The 12,083-nt window shown below is 51.2% G+C and overlaps 1 protein-coding gene across 1 annotated transcript in view; it reads right to left on the bottom strand.

Moving 5' to 3' along the window:
- Positions 1-6,622: 6,622 nt before the first annotated feature.
- CLCN4 (chloride voltage-gated channel 4) overlaps positions 6,623-12,083 on the bottom strand; it is a 35,644-nt gene continuing 30,183 nt past the window's right edge. The window contains exon 11 of the mRNA XM_077761393.1: positions 6,623-6,788. Coding sequence (XP_077617519.1) covers positions 6,698-6,788 — 91 coding nt within the window. The 3' untranslated portion in view covers positions 6,623-6,697. The remainder of the gene's footprint in view (positions 6,789-12,083) is intronic.

The raw sequence follows: 12,083 nt of genomic DNA, 5'->3' as shown, positions 1-12,083 counted from the left end.
GTCACAGGCAGCCTGAGGGAAGAGAATTTATGTATGTGTTTCCAATTTCTCTGGCGGAGTCTGTTTAGATTGAGGGCGGCTGTTTCATCTTTGAAATATGTGTTCCACAAGACCCCGGAATCACAGAGAAATTGCTCCCTTCGTTCTGTGAGCCAAACCCCAGACTAAAGGGGTTTGGAACTCCCCACAAGGTGCTCTTTGCTTATTGCTCATTCGGAAAGAGACGACCATTTCTTTAATGAAACGCAATGTCGAGGAAGGTGCCAAGAATCGATGCTCCCTCTCTACCTTCCCATCTGGTAGCTTCTTTCTAGCCAATTAACTACCAATGAACTGGGGCCGAGCTGTAACCGGCGTGCTGGACTCCCCTGTGCGCGGCCACAGCACGTGTCCCAGGAGGGCGTGGAAGTCTCTGGTCCTCCCTCGATTCGCGAAAGCCCAGGAAGGAGCCTGCCCCCCCCTCCCCAGACCTGTATTTGCAAGGCCATTCTGGTTAGCTGTAGCTAAGCCCCCAGAATTAAAGCTGATGGGTTGTCACCTTACAGACAAATCCTGTTTGCTCGATCTCCCCCTCTGGTTTTAACTACATCGTGTTGGCGGGGAAATAGCGAAGGCCCGCAAAAGGCCGGTCTTTCACGAGCTTTACCAATGAGACTTATTTCTACATGAACACCATACTGGAGAGGGTTCTCCGTCTGGAGGGGCAGTGGTGTTGGGTTTTCTGTTGTCTGAAAACAAGCAAGGAGCACAGTGTTGTGCTCTGTGAACTCGCACCCCGCATTTTAAGCTCGTCAATAGTTCCGTACCCACACCTATTTATGCTTTTCTCTTCTCCAGGCCAGTACGAAGCTCCGGAGAACTGGGATTTCTTACCATGTTGTTTGTTTTCTGAGAATTTGCCATTGATTTGGAGTCAGTGAGACCTTGTTGACACCCCTTAAGAGATCGGAGTTTTTGATTTGTTTCATTTTGGTTTTTTGGAAAGGACTAAAGACAGCTGGAGAAGGCAACTGGCTAGCCCGATGCGTGTGTTACTTTTCGGGGTCTTAGAATTCAGCCAAAATGGAGGTCCTTCGATAGCACAAACTCGGTTTCTGACCAGGGCTGCCGGGAGGGCTTCCTAGCGTGAGCAGAGGAGACGACCTACCATTTTTGTGGGCTGCTCCGTGCCGCGTGCCTGACATACAGCCAAGTCTTAACTCCCAAGGCCATGCCGTTGTCAAGGGCCACAGCTCGCTCCACAGAGGTGGGAGCATCTAGGCTCAGGGAGGTCTGACCCCTCCGCAGTGCCGCACGGACAGGAGGCAGTGGGACTGGAATTCAAGCGCAGTCCTATCAGCGCGTGAGTCAGCGAGCGGGACTCCTCGAAAACTCAATACTGCAACTCTGTCAGAACGCTGGTTGTTTTCTCTTAGGGTATCATTAGACCGTGGAAGTTTCCAGGCATGGCTTTAATACCACTGATACGCCACTGGCTCCATTTAGGTCTCCAACCTCAACGATTCTCCTGAATTCTGGTGGTCAGTGTCCAACAAATACCTCCAACACAGCACTCAGCTCTTCACTTAGTCTAGCCATGTCAGCAAATGGCAACTTAGTTGTACCATTTTGTTTTTTGAAGTTTACTTATTTTGAGAGAGAGAGAGAGAGAGAGAGAGAGAGAGAGCGTAAGTGGGGTGAAGGGCAGAGAGAGAGAGAGAGAGAGAGAGAGAGAGAGAGAGAGAATGCCAAGCAGGCTCCACACTGTCAGCACAGAGCCCGACATGGGACTCAATCCCACGAACCGTGAGACCGTGACCTGGAATCCAGAGTCGGACGCTCAACGGACTGAGCCCCCCAAACGCCCCTCGCCCAGCTGTACCATCGTGTACCCACTCCACCAACAAATCTGGTGGCTCTACCTCTGGAGTGTATCCAGAATTCAAGAGCTTCTCTGGGGCAAGCCTCCACCATAACTCGTGTATTTGAAACAGCCTCCTAGCCAGACTCCTGGCTTCCACCCTGCTGGACAGCAGCCAGAAGGGCTCTTGTACGGTGCCACGTCAAAGTACGTCATTCCTCTTAAACCCCACGTCTGTACGTGGTCCTACAAGACTCTGAAGCATCTGCCTGTGTTAGTCTCCTCCCACCAGAGGAAAAACAAAACCAACCTCAAAAGCACCACCCATCCGGGGCGCCTGGGTGGCTTAGTCGGTTAAGCGNCAGCACCCCCCCATCCTGCAGCCACTGGCCCCTGGTGGGAGCCCAGGAAGTTGGGGCTGTTTATACCTCAGGACATTGGCACTTGCCGGCCCCTCTGCGGAGGACGATCTTCCCTAAGCGGTCCCCAGGCTGGCACCCTCCCCTAATTAGAAGGGATTTCTCTCATTGCCTCTTCTAGGTCATCAAAGGGATGTGGGCACTCTCTGTGTTTTTCCCTTCAAATTTTTGTGAAGTTCAAAATTAAAAGAAAAAAAAAAACTGTCGGAGAAGGACCTAACTTAAACCCTGTGAGTCCCAAAGCGATAGATAAAAAGCTTGGAAAGAACTGCTACCCAACCTGTCCTCTCCAGCCTCTGTGCACGGGGCAGAAACACAGATGTGTAGAGCCCCACGTCTGAACTGTTACCTGGCCGTCGCCCACCAGGCTAAGAGCACAGGATTTTACAGCTGACCCAAGTGACGTCACGATCTTGCGTGAAAATCTCACGAAGACGTCTTCAACGCCCCCAGATACTTCAGCGGTCCCCAGAACTGGGTCTCCTGAGGGTCCGTCTGGGCAGAAACATGCTGCGAAATCAGTATCTCTTCCATTTACAGCATGCTGCTTTGAGGACTGTGCTGGTTTTATTTTTAAAAGGAAAGTTCAAACATTTAATTTTTAATAAGGTGCCAACGTTTACACAGAGGGTTACAATTAAAAAAAAAAAAACCAACCACATCGCTCTGTGGTCGTTCCAACACCAAACGTGAATAAACCTCATAAAAGTCGCACGTAGGCTCATTCCCGGCACACCTAGGACGGCAAATAAATAGTTATTACTGCACCGGTGAAAATGGAGTCTGGTTAATGTCCCCAAGTTAGATATACGTGCTCCCCCGTCATGTAAATCATTTCAAAGGCTAGAAGCTGAGTGCGATAGAATGCCGCCCAGGCGAAATGAAAACGGAGGCGTTACTATTACACTTCTGTAATCGAGTCTGTTCCTCCTCGTGTTTCTCATCTTTTCCAGCTCGGCGTCTGATAAGGAGCCCTGAGCAGATCTGCACTTGCTGAGAATTCAAAGTAACCAGTTCTCACCTAAGCGAAACGAATTTCTCAGTCTCTGTGGCTTGCTGGGGCCAAAACCGTGTCTACTGAGAAGTCTTCCCCGTCGTAGGGTCTTTGGGAAGAACTGGCTAGAGAAATTGGAGATTGCCTGGTTCTGAGGAACTGCGAACACGGAGTTTTGGTTTGCTTCTAACACATTCACCTTTCCATGAATGCCAGTCGCGCATCTGTGCCCCGCCCCCCCCGGTACCAAAATACGCAAGAAATTCACGTGTCCGTCTCGGGATGCTCTTTATGGTGTCCGTCCTTCTATAACACGTTTCCTTATTAGTAGAGACGGAGAGCAAGAAATAGGTTGATGTGCCCACTTAGGGAACTCCTTTTCTGTCCTGCATTTATGTTTACTTACATAAAACACTGCTTCAGAAAGGATCCAGAAAGTTCTACAGAAGTCTAAAGGTTTTGGTTCTGGAAAAAGAAACACACACACGGTTGTGAGAAATGTTTATTTTACTTCCACATCCCAGCTCTACTCTTCCTGCTCATCGGATGGCCAGATAGAGTCGACGAGGTTCTACATTTGGCTACAGCAAATCCCTTCAGAATCCCGACCCGCGTTACTTTTACAAGACAGACAGACAGAGAGCTCAGAAGCCCGCTCCCCATCGAGTGTGTGTGAGAGCCCGGGCCAGGGGGCGAGCGGACCGCACAGGGGACTCAGGGCTCCGCGGGGGGAAGGCGATCAGCTCTGGTAGCCCCGCTGCAAACTCTCCCGCCCTTGACCTTCACCTGCCTGTCTGACCATGGCCTTCTGTTGCCAAGAGCCTGAACCCCACGACAAATTCCAGGTTCAACTGACGAAGGAAAGCAAGGCTATTTGAGTCAAGTAACGCTCTCAACTGTTTGCCATGATTTGCAGACCTCTTCTACGCTAAGCCCTGGGGAGGAGGACACAACACAGCCCCCCTGGGTGACCTTGGCCTGGAGTAAACTACCCCTTCGTTCCTCCATGGCCTCATCTGGAGGAGGAAGGAATTCTGCGGTTTCACTGCCCTTTGGCCATCTGTTCGGGGTTTCGTGTTCCCTTTTGAAGCTCCTTGTTTTAGCTGAAAGGGCGTTCTGGATTATACAAATCCAGGCTCTGACTAATACTCTTTCGGGAGGCCACGCGGGAGTGAGCGGGAACTACATGAAGCAATCTTTAAGACCCTGTAGGATTTCAAGCCCAGGAGAACCCAGCGTCGCTTGCACACTCTCCATGGAGACCCCAGTAACAACACTAACATTAGGACCTGTGACTCGATACTTACGTGCCGTGAACGAGGCACAAAGGTCGGATTCTCTCTGACTGGTGTTTCCACACCCGTCTATTCAATATCATTCGGAAGGAGGCCAACCGATCACAGAAACAAATGTTCCACTGTTTGTCAGCACGATCTGACTTAACTTTTTTTAGCCCAGAGGACACAGCGGTACATTTTTTTCCTATCGACCAGAAGTTTCACAGAAACCCGCTTGTAGCAAGGTTTTTACGCACAGCGAGCATTTTTACGAGGGCCGAGAAATGACGGCTTCCGACTGGGAGTTCGTCAGATCCGAGAGAAGGGGTGGGAAGCCGTACGGCGAGGAGGAGAGGATCTGGAGGGGTTGGCAAGAAAGAGGGTAAGGAGGACAGGAAGGACAGTGACAGGGATACGACGATGGCATCCAATCCAGGGGACGGTCTTCCCTCCCAAGGACCGATCCCCCCTTCCTTATCAGGAGACTCCGAAGTTCATTCAGAGAGTAACACGCCTTGCGAGAACTTCTCCCCACACTCGCGTGCAGCCAGGAGGGGTCATGTGACCGAATTCCAGCCAATGGACGTGAGCTGGGCACCCGTGGGCAAGTTCTGCTTCCCGGACACAGGACACCTTGCTACGTGCCTCCTCCCTCCTCCTGCCTACGAGGCAGACGGCCTGGCTTGCAGCTCGGGAACCAGCCTGTGACTGTGAAGCAGCGAGCCAAAGGACCAAGGGTGGCAGAAGACAGCAGCAAAGAGTGCGGCTCCCCGATGATGACACAGAGAGACGCGAGAGGGCCCGGCCCCCGGGTTTCTCACTCAGCTCGTCACCGCTCGTGCGAGTTTTCTCTTACTTGCAGCCAAACCCACACGGGGCACGTCGGCATCCGAGGCCGAGACCGCAAGGGGTGAGGGCGACTCGACGGGAAGGGAGGAGCAGAGACACGCGTGAAAGGGCGCGTGGGGACTCACACCGGGGCCACAGCGGACCGGAACCGCAGCTTGGCTCCTTCTCACAGGAAAGGGCGAAGTCCTGACTAAAGGGATAAATGCGCCGCCAAGTTCAATACAAAGATGCCCAGGGCTCAAACCGGCTGCCTCCAATTTACCTCTGCCCTTCTGCGCTCGGACGGCGAGCGTGAAAGTGCACGCTCAGACATTAAAGCCGGACGTTTTGCATCCTACAGAGAAGATAATGGAACAGATTTAGAATCAATTTAGTCTTTCTCTGGCAATCCATTTGGAGGAGTTCCCACTGAGACTGCGTACGCCTCACCCTCTCCGCAGCCATATTTAATAAGATCTGAGAGGAAAAATAAGTAGTAACACTGGGTAGCCTGCTTGGCCTCTCACGTACGCCCTCTGGAAATGAAAGCACGCTTACGGCAAGCCGGCAGCATACAGGACGTGGCCCACGGAAAGTGCTGGACTGATCAATATTAAAGAATGCACAGGCAACAGCAATAAACAAGTGAGGCACATGCAACAGGGATGCGAAACAATGAGCAGGTGCGTATACCCTCAAACTCGGGGCGGGTCCCTTTGTACGGGAGGAAAGACGTGCGGCACCGAACACTCGAGCAGGCCACTGCGCGGTCCCGAGAGGCCGGTCTTGCACCGAGAAATGATTTCTTCACAGTCACCAGAGCAGGAGCCCCCGGCTGTTGGCTCAGAACCTGATGGATAAGCCAAGCGCTCGGCTGAGGACGGGAGCAGGACCCCGGGGCGGTCCGGAGTGAGCCCCCCGGCTCCTTGCAGCTTTCACTCGGTTCAAATTGAACTGCCTTTGCTCTTCCGACACAATAAGTGCAAATACCTTTAATCCGATTCAGTAAAATAGCAGCAAAACTCCGGGAACCAATAAATAAAGACGCTGACAGGCCATGACCCCTTTGCTTTTTGGGCTCGAAGCTTCACAAACATCAAATTTAAACAGAAGCGCCAAACGTTTCCTGACGCGGCATTTGTGTTCCACGTTCTTGTACAAACCACATCGTNTGTCTTTTTTTTTTAAAAAAAGGTCTTATCCTCCTTCCTTTCAAACAAAGCTTTTGTTTCCACTGCCCCCGGCGTATAATCGTTCATTAGGATAATAACATAGCATTTGTTTATTTCTTTTAAAATGACACAGTTGTGTTTCTCTCAAAATAGATGCCACCTTGTTTCTAATTAAACATGATGGATTCAGGGTCCTGGTTTGCCATCTGGGCCATATGTCTCAAAACATCCTTTTTCGTGATGATGCCAAGAAGTCTCCTGGAGAAGAAACGAAACAGAGAAGAGGTCAGCTTTACCATACTGACTCACGCATGTCCTAAACCCCAGGGACCCTGTCACCTGGACACACAGAGACCCTTCCCAGCTTCCCGTCAGTTGGGTGCGGACAACTGAGTGAGCTCTGGCCAACGGCATGTAGGTAGAAAGGAGAAGCGCCCCTCCCAGGCCACCTACACGTTTCCTGACACTCTCTCTCTCTTCAACTGCCAACCAGAGGCAGAGGAACCAGGGGAAGGGTTGGAGGTCACAGAGGACTGACTTGAAAGCCCCCGGATTCAAAGACCCGGGTCCCCGAACGACCAACTGTACAGTGCAGAGCCCACGCCTGCTGAAACTCACACCGGATGCGACAGAGGGGAAAAATTAATCTATCGTGTTAGGCCACTGGGATGGCCAGCTTGTCAATTACAGCAATAAACCCACGATGACTAACATGGTCTCCTAAATTTCAAGACTATAATCAATTGAAAAAGGGCTCGTGAAAGCCGTTGTCGAAACGTGACCACACCACACGGAAATCCCAAGTATAAGGTATGTGAAATAGAAGATAGCAGCTCATTCCATTTTAAATCTACCTTACTGGACGGATGAAGTTGGACGTTCATATCTCTGACCGTATATGTGAGTTACTTCCACTTCCCAAATTCCACTGCTTTCAACTTAAGAAAAACAAGGCCAGGGGCGCCTGGGTGGCTCAGTCGGTTAAGTGTCCGACTTCGGCTCAGCTCATGATCTTACAGTGTGTGGGTTTGAGCCCCGCATCGGGCTCTGTGCTGATAGCTCAGAGCCTGGAGCATGCTTTGGATTCTGTGTGTCCCTCTCTCTCTGCCCCTCCCCTGCTCATGGTCTGTCTCTCTCAAAAATAAATATTTTAAAAATTAATAACATAAAATCAAGGCTACTTCCCAGGGTGCCTTGCATAAGGCTACCTGAGACCTTACCCTGCGTGACTCCAAGGAGCACTGGTCACAAACGCTGCAATGTAAATGGCACCACGGACTGTGCAGTGCACGCTCGGACAACCCTTCACAGCAGCCCTTGCCTCAATCTTGATTTTATTAGATACTTAAACGACCACCCGCCGGAACAAATCATGCCCCCTTGGCAAAGTAAAAGATTTGAAAGGAGAAGATGTGCAGTCTCTTTGGAGAAAGAAAGTCCCACTGCCAAATGAGTTAGCAAGCAGCTGCTCAGCCTGTCCCCAGCGTGCCCAAGAAAAAAAGAACGGAGAGGACACAATGTGGGGCTGACATTGGAATACTGCAGCTAGTGACATCAAAGATTTCTACTCTGTATGTATGTAAAGTGATGATATGCCCCCAAACCAGAAAACACAATTGTAATACACTGTCATTTATTTAATTAAAGCCAAAACAGCCAAGCTCCTCCCTTGAAAAAGAGAACTGAATATGAAAAGGGAAATGCCAGTATTCAGAGCACGATTCAACTACGTTACATCTGGTGAAATGGATGCTAGTTAGTGAAACCGTCAGCCCAGAATTCTGACCACACTGGATCTTAAGCAACCTCGACAAAGCGATTGTTTTCCTGCATTAGCTCGCCCATCTATCACCCGGGCATGGGGGTACGGTGGGGAGAGGGCAGGTACCACCTGTTCCCCTCCATCGCACAGGAACATCTTCAGGAGAGAAGAAAATAGCAAAGGGGGACTTTTTCTAAAGTTTATGTATTTTGAGAGAGAGAGAGAGAGAGAGGGAGGGGCATAAGCAGGGGAAGGGCAGAGAGGGAGAGAGAATCCTAAGCAGGCTCCACGCTGTCAGCACAGAGCCCAATGCAGGGCCTGAACTCACAAACCATGAGATCATGACCTGTGCTGAAATCGAGAGCCAGATACTCAACCGACTGAGCCTCCCAGGTGCCCCACAAAGGGGACTTTAAAAGCACCCTAGGTAAAAATAATGACAACACAGATGTCAAAACACTGAAAGCGTCGTGACTCTGTCATGACAAGCCAAAAAATGGGGGGAAATGTACAAAGCAAGACAGAATTAGCAAACCAACACTGTGCATCCCCACTGTAATCACTAGTTTAGTCGATAATTACCAATGGACTCCAAAACCACTTGGCAAATGGTTGCTGGAAAACAAAACATTCCTGAAGATATCCCTCCACAGATTACGTACACAGAGAAAAATGTCCCTTTATAACGGAGGGCTCCAGCCACTGCTGCCTCATCTAAGAGGCACAGCTTATCACCAACAAAGTTGGAAAAGCTGACGTTACGACATCATCTCCATTGGCCTATCGCCAGAAACTACTTAAACCAAATCAAACCACGAGGAAGCAATCAAAGAGATTCAGAACGTGAGACTACTGATTTGGATTCTTCAAAAAAAAAAAAAAAAATCTGTATCATAAATAACAAACAAAAAAAGCCCAAGAGACTGTTCCAGACTAAAGGCTAAAGGGGAAAATGAACCAAATGCAATGTGTGAAGCTTGAAGGAATTCTGGGTTGAAATTTGGTATCAATTAGATATTGAAGGACAGATACACTAAGTTACTGTTATTCTTGTACAATTATGGTTTAATGGTTACATAAAAGATTTTCCTTAGGGCGCCTGAGTGGCTCAGTCGGTTGAGTGTCCAACTTCAGCTCAGGTCATGATCTCACGGTTCGTGGGTTCGAGCCCCACGTCGGGCTCTGTGCTGACAGCTCAGAGCCTGGAGCCTGTTTCAGATTCTGTGTCTCCCTCTCTCTCTGACCCTCCCCTGCTCACGCTGTCTCTCTCTCTNAGATTCTGTGTCTCCCTCTCTCTCTGACCCCCCCCTGCTCACGCTGTCTCTCTCTCTCAAATAAATAAAACAATAAAAAAAAAATTAACAAAAATTTAACAACAACAAAAAGAGACGTATGCTTGATTCATAACTGTGAAACCTTGGAAGCAACCAAGATGGCCTTCGGAAGGTGAACGGATACATAAGCCGCGGTCCATCCTGACAACGGGGTATTAGTGAGTGCTGACAAGAAATGAGCTGCCGAGCCGTGAAAAGCCATGGAGGAACTTTAAATGCACATCACTCAGTGAAAGAAGCCAGTCTGCAAAGACAGACTGTACGATTCCAACTCGGTGACCTTCTGGGGAAGGCAAGACTACGGAGACGGTAAAGAGATCAGCACTTGCCAGGGGTTAGAGGGAAGGGGGAGGGACGAAGAGGCGGAACACAGGACTTTCGGGGCAGTGACACGACTCTGCACGACGCAGATACACGTCAGTCTCCATTTGTCAGAGTTGTCAGAGCCCATGGAGCGGTGAGCCCTCATGTAAACCTCGGCCCTTAGTTCACGCATCAGTATCAGGTCATCGGAGGCAACAAACAAACGTAACAAATGCAAGACCTTAATAAGGGAAAGTGGGGTGACAAGAAGGGCTATGTGAGAACTGGGTCCTTTAGGCGCAGTGCTTCTGTGACCCCAAAACTGCTCATGAAAAATAGCCCACGAATTAAGGCAAACGCAGCCTTGTGGGAGAACGTGGCTGCCTGAAGGGAGAGGGCGCTGGTGAAGAAGCAGAAAGCCCGGAATGGCTTTCCGCCCCAGCTGTTCAGAGCTCCTTGGCTTCAACGGAGCTCATCTATTACTTCAAATACATTTCTAGAATGGGTCAGACTGCAGTACAACTGAAGATGTCCCATAAAACACGATGCTGTCCAGCCCGGCTGACCGAGCTCAGGCCGCGTAACAACGGCGCCCCGCAGATCAGGTGGCTGGACGACAGAGAGGACTGTTCTCGCGGCGCCTGAGGCCGGAGGGCCCAGGTCAAGGTGGCGGCAGGTTTGGGGTGTCCGGAGCCTCCCTCCCGGGCTCACAGGCAGCCGCGTCCTCAGCCCCGCTGTGTAGTCCTCTACTTCAAAGGACGCCTGTCTTACCAGATCAGGGCTCCGGCCTCGCGACCTCACTTAACCTTCCCTCTCTAAGGGCTCCATCTCCAAACAGTCCCGCTGGCGGCTAGGCCTCAACATATAATCTGGGGGGGATACAGTTCAGTCCCGACCCGCTCTTCCGTTGCACTTAAAATCAAAAAGGAACAGTGACAAGGCGAGCAGCTTATGCCTACAATGGCCACTTGCAGAGGTGTGGTCGGAAGAGAAAGGGGAGGGGTGTGAGCAGTCGCGTCCGCAGAGACAGGGCACCCACGGGGCGCTCGTTCGTCCGCGGCGGGCGGGGAGGGCTCTGCTGCTGGCGATCGCCAAGTAGTAGACCACCCCTCAACCGACCCTGCTCTTACGTCCTCGGACGTTTTCTTTTTTTTTTTAATTATTTTTAACATTTATTCATTTTTGAGAGACAGACAGACACAGAGCGCAAAGGGGGGAGGAGCCGAGAGAGAGAGGGAGACACAGAATTGGAAGCAGGCTCCGGGCTCCGAGCTGTCAGCACAGAGCCTGACGTGGGGTTCGATCTCACAAGACGGGAGGTCATGACCTGAGCCGAAGTCGGACGCTTCACCGACTAGGCCACCCGGGCGTCCCATCCTTGGACGTTTTCTACTTGAAAGCCTGGCTCAGGACACCCCCCTCCAGAACACCTGGGTAATACCACCTCAACTGGAGGGTGTCCACGTTCCCCAGCAGATGACAAAGTCCTTGGCTGCGTTACTGCTGAGACACCCGGTGAGCTCTCTCCGGGTCCCAAACAGACGCTCCGCAAGGTGGTGATTAAGGCAATGCTGCTTTGTAAAGGTAGGACTTGCTCGTGTTTGCAGAGCGACAGGAATTCTAGGTCACACACGCACCCCTCCCGTGTCTTGGAAGCCTGGTTCCGCTGCCTCGCCTCCACCCCGGAGCGGTCGCACGGCCTCCTCTCAAAGCTCTGTAACTGCAGCACCTCCAAGTCAGGATGCTCACGATGCCTCCGGGGACCTGGGACTCAGCAGCTGCCTCGGCCACGGGCATAAATTGCGCCTCGGCCTGCGACAGTAGTCATCGCTACGGAAGAAAAGGCTGAACGTCCAGCAGGAAACAACATCAGACCCGGCAGAGGCGGCTAATGGCGCGAAATGTCCTATTTGACTGTAATCAAGTGTTTGAACGTCCAGCCCCTTTGGGGAGCAGTTCAAGTGATGAAGTGAACGATAAGGGGCCAATCTGTGACCGTGAATGTATCAAATGAGAGCAGCTGGGCTCTTCTGAGAAGGCAGCCCGTCCATGTCCCGGGGGGCGGGGGACACCTAGCAGGTTCAGGGAAAGCAGACACAGTGTCCCCTGCCCGCCTTTCCTTCTAAGATCCTGGGGGGGGCGGGGGGGGGGGGG

This window comes from Crocuta crocuta, unplaced genomic scaffold (assembly GCF_008692635.1).
Source record: "Crocuta crocuta isolate KB4526 unplaced genomic scaffold, BGI_CrCroc_1.0 scaffold224, whole genome shotgun sequence".
In the NCBI taxonomy this organism is placed as follows: domain Eukaryota; kingdom Metazoa; phylum Chordata; class Mammalia; order Carnivora; family Hyaenidae; genus Crocuta; species Crocuta crocuta.
The sequence above is the reverse complement of the archived record's forward strand: the minus strand, read 5'-3'. Positions and strand labels throughout refer to the sequence as shown.